Source organism: Metopolophium dirhodum, chromosome 1 (genome assembly GCF_019925205.1).
Source record: "Metopolophium dirhodum isolate CAU chromosome 1, ASM1992520v1, whole genome shotgun sequence".
In the NCBI taxonomy this organism is placed as follows: domain Eukaryota; kingdom Metazoa; phylum Arthropoda; class Insecta; order Hemiptera; family Aphididae; genus Metopolophium; species Metopolophium dirhodum.
The window spans coordinates 126,329,484-126,337,330 of NC_083560.1; the positions used below are offsets into that span (position 1 = coordinate 126,329,484).

At 26.3% G+C, this 7,847-nt stretch overlaps 1 protein-coding gene across 2 annotated transcripts; it reads right to left on the minus strand.

The window, feature by feature from the left end:
• Positions 1-3,129: 3,129 nt before the first annotated feature.
• On the minus strand, positions 3,130-4,358 carry LOC132934579 (histone H3.3A). Of its 2 annotated transcripts, none has more exons than XM_061000900.1 (3): positions 4,199-4,358; positions 3,623-3,917; positions 3,130-3,378 (listed from the first exon to the last, which is right to left on the minus strand). In XM_061000900.1, the coding sequence occupies exons 2-3, from the start codon at positions 3,902-3,904 to the stop codon at positions 3,250-3,252; spliced, it is 411 nt and encodes a 136-aa protein (XP_060856883.1). In that variant the 5' UTR covers positions 3,905-3,917; positions 4,199-4,358; the 3' UTR covers positions 3,130-3,249. The 2 variants fall into 2 exon arrangements, with proteins under 2 accessions (XP_060856883.1, XP_060856884.1); XM_061000901.1 differs by having other exon boundaries at positions 3,623-3,911; positions 4,199-4,356.
• Between the last annotated feature and the right edge of the window lie 3,489 nt (positions 4,359-7,847).

A 7,847-nucleotide genomic window follows, 5' to 3' on the forward strand; every position in this document is an offset into this window, starting at 1 on the left:
TTGTTTGAAATATTATTAAGTTTCAATTTAAAATATTGTTGTAAATTAATTCCACAAATCGCTCACAATTTTTAATTCTGCATCTATTTTTCTACATATTAAGTACTCCTCATAAATTGTAATAGATAATTTTATTAACAGTTATGATACATATATTATTGCTGTAAAAAGGTTTCTATAATTATTTGTAATAAAAACTGATAATTGCAATTTTGAAATAAGTTGTTTGTCCTACTATATACTTACCTGATTTAACTCAAAGAAAATCATTAATTTTTTTCTTCAATATTTATTTAATTTTTATAAAATGAAGGTAATACGATAAATGTTCCTCTAAAACAGCAAAAATACTTAAATAATTTAAAACTAGTTTTTTCAATGAGTGTAACTCATAGATGTAGATGTTAGAGCTATTAGTTTGGTACTTAGTTTCTTTTTTATATAAATACTATATGTACCTATAGTTATTTTCATTAAAATTTAAAATTTATACAATTTAGATTGGATAGATAGAATTGGATTTTTATTTTCAAAATGTAAATTTATTAGAAGATATTATATTGTAGATTTAGAAGTGAATTATTTTAACTGTCCCTATTTTGTGTAACAGAAATTAAGTATGAAATAATATAATAAATACCTAAATATTCGGAAAATTATTAAGTTATCAAAAAAAATTGTAATTATGATTACACCTCTGATTAATACTTAAAAGTTAAAATAATACAAATAAATTTTCTGTGGTAATGATTTATATTATATTATAATTATTCAATACATTATTAAATTTATTATTATTTACAAACCTATTAACCTATTAACCTATACACTACATTTTTATGTAAACGAACATTCTTACTAAAACATTTTCAGTAAGTTATTAGATGTTAAAATAATATAAGCAAATTGTTTGAATATAATGTGATGCTCGCAGATATATTTTTATGTATGTATAATGTATTGGTTATTTTTATTAATTTAAACATAACATTGAACATTGGAGTAAATTTAGTCTAGTTATTTACACTAATATAATTATTTTATATTGTTTGGTATACAGCTTTGGTTTCTTTTTGTTCAACATTAAAAAATAATGATATATATTTGTAACAGTTAATTATACCATTTTTTACTATTTGATTTTAAAATTATAAAAGTTTCTTATTATAAAAAAAATTTAATATGAAGCATTTCTTTATTTTATTGAGATATAAGACAATTACAGCAAAGTCATTTAGTTTGACGTTACCTAATCATAGTGTCAAAACAAATCGAGAAATTCATTTAGGTTATTCTATGTTCCAAATTCTTACTGCAGGTATTTACATATCTTCAGTTATTTTCAGAATAGTATGGTAAAAGTACAGTGGAGTGTCGATTATCTGCACTAATTGAGACTGAGAGGATTGCAGATAATCAATTTGTGCGGATATTCAAATAATGATTAAAAGTACGCAAAGCAATATGAATTTTATATAAAACATTTTTATATTTCTGTAGTTAGCCATATCATTTAATTTGTTCTTTTGCTTATATCCAAAGACCGGATTTATATGCATTTAAAATGTTAAAATATGCATGCAAATATGCACTTAAAAAGTTCTGAATATGCACTTAAAAATCATAAAACATGCAAAATAATTTTTGATTATTACAGCTTTTTATTTATGGTAAAATTATAAAATCAAAACATTTATGACGAAAATATGCACTTAAATATCACAAAACATGCAAAATAAATTTTTATTACCTATTACAGCTTTTTATTTATGGAAAATTTATAAAATCAAAACATTTATGATGAAAAAAAAATAATAAACTACAATATTTATTTATTTAGAACTACGTTGACGTCGTTGACTATTGCCGAATGTACACTTCGAACTACAGTCGTTAGTCTGTCAGTCTGTGTTCTGTAGTATAAATAAACGATAGTCGATAACTTGATAATGTTAGATAAGATAAAACTATACGACGGGAAAATCAGTATACAATCTGCCTATTATATTTTTAAAAATATTTTCAATTTTTGTGTTTTGAACAAATTTGTGTATAATAATGGTACATACAGTTATAAAATTAAATAAAAATATTTAAATATATACGTAATATGCAAAAACATGCATTTTTATGGAAAATATGCACTTGTACCCGAAATATGCAAAAATATGCAAAATAAAAATTTGTAACATTATTTATTTAACTATGATTGATGAAAATCCATTTACTGCATGTAATAGCTTATAAAAATATGAATATGCATAATATGCTAAATCCGGTCTTTACTTATATCCAAGGAAAAGACTGTTCTTTTTTTAAAAAAAAATCCTGAAATGTATAATCATAATAATATGGTTATAACACCAAGATTTGACAATATTGACATAAATTACATATAGTTGGTATTTTTTTTTTTTTTCCGTTTGAACCGACAGCAGAGGAGGATCTGTGTGAACACTACTACTCCTCAAATATAGTTGGTATTAATGTAGTCAGTTATGATGTTATATGAAATTTGTAAACAGTTAAATTTGATACAAATTTGATATTGATCATCTATCCTTATAAATTATAATTGTATTTTACCCTTAAATTTTATTTTAAAATGTAAAAATATACACATTCTTAAACAGTATTTATGTGGAGTTAATGAACATTATTTCATCAATCCCAAGCAATCATGTTTTTATTAATTTAGACACAGAAACTAATCAGGGCTCTATGTTGTCCGAATTAATGAAAGTCTGGATTAAAGAAAATAATCGAAATACGTGTATGTATTATAGATATAAGAATATGTATTATGTAATTAACAATTTATTATAACATACAACAACATTTATTGTGTTTAAATTGTGTGATTTATAAACTATATATAATTTACTATTTTAATTATAATTTAATCGCTTTGGTTTATTTATAATAATTAAATTAGATAGGTAAGAAAAAATATTAATTTTTGTATGACTTGAAATGTGATATTTACGGTATGTAATATTAAGATAAACAATATTAAATGCTGCTACTCTTGTTTAAGACAATTGTTTCCTTAAATGAACACTTGCCTATAATTAAAAATATATAAAATAAATTAAGGTTTCCAAGAATATAATATTACACAGACACACATTAATAGTAATAGTTAGTTATTATTATGTTTTTGAAATATATAAATATATGTATAATTACAACCCAGGAAAATTGTCAAATTTAAAAAAAATTACAATTAAGAGGAATGTAATGGATGAATTAGGCTCTTTCACCACGGATACGTCTGGCCAGCTGAATGTCTTTAGGCATAATGGTGACACGTTTGGCGTGGATAGCACATAAATTGGTGTCTTCAAACAAACCAACCAAGTATGCTTCACTGGCCTCCTGAAATAAACACAATTTAGATATTAGAAAATGTATGATATATTTAATTATTGAAATGTCAGTAATATCATTTAAAAAAATAATTATTAAGAAGAAATGGTACATCAAAAATATTGATTGAAAACTACTTGTAATCAACCAATTTAAACTAAAATAGAATCCTTTGAATGAATTACCATCACAGATTATTCAGACTATAACAAACTTATAATATAAATTAAACTTATAAAACCATGATAGGTACCTGCAAAGCCCCGATAGCCGCACTTTGGAAACGCAAGTCTGTTTTGAAATCCTGAGCAATTTCTCTGACCAAACGTTGGAACGGCAACTTGCGAATCAGCAACTCGGTGGATTTTTGGTAACGACGGATCTCACGAAGAGCGACAGTACCTGGACGATAACGATGAGGTTTCTTCACTCCACCCGTGGAGGGTGCGCTTTTGCGGGCGGCTTTGGTTGCCAACTGTTTACGGGGAGCCTTTCCTCCGGTAGATTTACGAGCGGTTTGCTTAGTACGAGCCATGATTCAACTGAAACTAATACAAAAATCAAAACAATCTGCATTCAAACAAACAAAACATCAACACTAAAGGTGGGAGGGGCAGGAAGACCATTCACCAGAGTTCCGACGAAAACAAAACGTCATGCCAGAAGTCTGGTCGTACTGGTGAGCATCGAAATCGAAAACCCCGGATGCGCTTTAGGCGGACCGAAAAGGTCGTGATGTCCGGACTGACGTCGCGTTGTAGCGAAAGCTAGCCAGATGACAGAATGACAGTAGATTTTTAAATTCACAAGTTCGATGGTAGGTACTTACTAAGCGTGAGCGGTATCTGGACAAGTCAAAAAACGAAACGAACGGCTGCTGAGTAAATAATAATGGTCGTGAACGGTGAACGAGTTACGATTGACGTTCGGCTGTCAGAGGTCAGACACAAGGATATTAGTCACGTCATAGATAGGCGAATCATGATTATCATATTTTATCATACGGGAACGAACATGATGAGGTCTTATCACAAATAAATTGTTGTATACATATCAAGGTGTATTGATAAGGTGTCGTCACTCTGGACCCATATACGTATTCACTCTCGATTGAAAATACTACCACAGTTCTATAGTTACCAGAGCGCGCTTACTGTCCTATGAAGGCCTGTGTATTCATACTGTTAAATGCAAAATGTTTTAAAACTTAGAATTAAAATGCTATTTTTTTTTTAATTTAAGTTAGTATTTACAAAAACATTGAATCATCATACGTTTTTTTTTTAATCGAGTTGGCATAATAAATGGAAGCCTGTAGTTATACATTACATTTGCATTTTAATCATTTGCAATATTTTTTATCGAGTAGACATCAATTATAAAATATGAAATTAAATTAAATTAAAACTATTATGATTCTGCTCCTAATTTTAATAGTAGTCTGGTAGAGTGAAGTATTATTATCTAGTGCTCATAAAAAACTCTAAAAACATGTTTAACATATTTTGCATATTTTATTATATGATTAGGTATATTATTTATATTATAATATTATTCAATAATAGTTATCTTAAAAACTTCAAACTAATTTTGAAAAATTGTTTTAGTTTTTTTGGTGCTTTCTTGTTTTTAGCAACTTGCTCATTTTTTTCTTTTGCAAGTGAATATTATTCCAGTTTTGACATAATGCGTTATGGTATATTTGGTTATTATTTTTGGTTATTTGGTATATTTTGACTTGAGCAACCAAAATTGAGCAATCAAAAAGAAAATTAGACTAAGGTTTGGGAATATGACCCCCAAATTTTGAAATAAGCTTCATCATCTGATAATAATTAAATCAGTTTAGAATAAAAAAACAATATTCCTTATTAGATAAATAAATAACTAGGTAGGTTATATGAAATTGAATTTAGTAATTTTAAAATAAAATTTTAATACTAATAATACTTTTTACAAATTTTTATTTTTACGTGATAAAAATCAAAAAACTTAGTACGAAATCAGAAACTTAGAAAAAAAAGTTTATATTATGCACTACAATTTATAATGTACCTAAGTTGGATAAAATGTCTGTGCATGACAGGCATGACCTGTAGACACGCCTATGTATATAGATAACAGCATTGATTTTATAATATACTATAAATACTATGAATATATTATAAAATCAATGGTGATATGTACAACTAAGTAATAAATGCTTATAAAAAGGTATTCAAAATATATGCATTTTGGTAACACATAGGTACCTAATATGAATAATAATAATAATTATTTGTTAATTGTAACACTTGAAAGCATTATGTATGATAATTTAGTGAATTAACTCTTACATTTTACATATATTTTTTTTGTAATAGGAAATTTAAATATGACAATATTTAATAATATTAATAAAAATATTTAAATAAAAGTAAACATTTAAGCCTGAATAGAATTTTAATGGTTTGTTCATACAAAGTTGATTTTTTTGACATTTCACTACAGATACCTAGCGATTACTTTATATTATATTCAGTGGTGTAATGATTAGAAATAGACTAGAAATAACCGTAAACGGTTACCGTCACTAATACAATCATTAACTACTAAATTATGTTATGTATTGATATATTACCTTTTTAATCCATATGACGACTTCTTTGTCAAGATTATAGTTATAAAATAAACACTTTCAAATAATAAAAATCACCTTTTATTGGTTTATAAGTATTGACTTTATTTATTTAATATATAACATAGACACTTAATATAATGGTTAATTTATTTTATAATAATATCTTTTTGCATAGAATGTCTGCGTAGTCTTCAAACTCGCTTTTTTAACATCTATACAAAAGGTATGATAATGAGATGTACACTTTCGTGGCTGGAGAAACACTGCCGCTGAGACGGGTAATGACCAGCCTCCAATATGTGACATTTTGTGTGTGTTTGTGTGTGTGTAATTATAATTATATCTGATATGACATTTCATTTATTGTCTTAATTCTAAATTTTATTAATTAAAGTTATTATATAAATTGATGTGAACTATAGTAATTTACTGTAACGAATATATAATTTGATATCTTAATTTAATTGTATGTATAATATTATAATGTATATGATCTTTAAATCTAAATGTCGTTCGATAAGAAAGTATAATTAAATATGCTATATATATTATATGTATATCATTTCATCTACCCCAGTTTTTTTTTTTATGTGCCCTCACATCAAAATCATAACATATTAATTTTTTTTTTTATATGATTAAAATATAGTAAATATTAAAAATGTTGATACATAATGTTAATAATAGGTACAAATAAAGAATAATGTGTATATACAAATCGCGATAATATTATAAATTTTCTTTTACATTTATGAGATATATTTAAGAAATAATAAAAGTTTAGATAATTAGAAAATATATACTTAGGTATAAATAAAAAGTACATATAATAATAATATTACGTATAATGGATATGCAACAATTAATATAAGATGATACATGGTATGGTGTGGTAATTATGGACATAGGTTGAGTATTTTTTTAGATTTATGCATATGACTGTGTGGTTGGATTTTTTTGAAGTGCCTCACCTTATTTATATGGATAATCTTCTGGTGTTTGTTTTTTGTTTTGAATTTATGTTTGATATCTTGATTTTGCCTTGTGGACTGTGATTTTGATTCAAAATTAATAATGGTTGATTTTGCTCTTGTTTTTGTTCTTGTTTTTCTTGTCTAGCATTGTGCATAATGAAATGAGTGATGTTTGTAAATATTCCTGCTACTAGTTTTATGCTTAAACCAAAAGTCTGGTATAAAAGAGAAATGTTGAGTCCTGTATTAATGCAAGTTAGAATTATTTTCCATATAAAGAATAGTCCTAATAATCCGGATATAGATTCACCAAAAACAGTAAACCAACCCCACATTTTTTTTAATTTATTGTCAACCATATTGCTAATAGTGTTTTCGTCAACTAATGACTTTAGATTTAGTCTATGATCCATTTTTGTGAAACCTGATGCTTCTAATTCTTGGGGTAGTACTAAATATTGTTGAAAATTCTTCATAGTTTCATAATTGTAAATTCCTGCGGTCATTAAATGTTCAATACTTTTGTAAGCCCATGTCCATTTCATGGACAGTTTGAGGTCTGTGGTATTTTTACTTCCATAACATTTTGTAATGTAGTGTACCATTCTCCGTCAAGTAAAAATGCAGATGGTAATATATGATTACAATCTAGTTCTGTTCCGAATTTTTGTAGAGTTCTCGTTTTTGGTGCGATAAAGAATGATTGGTTATTGTAAATAACTGGTAATTTGTCATAACATATCGTTTTCTTTGATGAGATTTCTACTTCTACTGGCTTACATTTTAGCAAGTAGATAACTTCTCCAGCCTACAGATATACAGTATAATGCTGTATATCCTGGTCCTTCGCCCATAGAATATGCAAATTAGGATAGGCTATATGT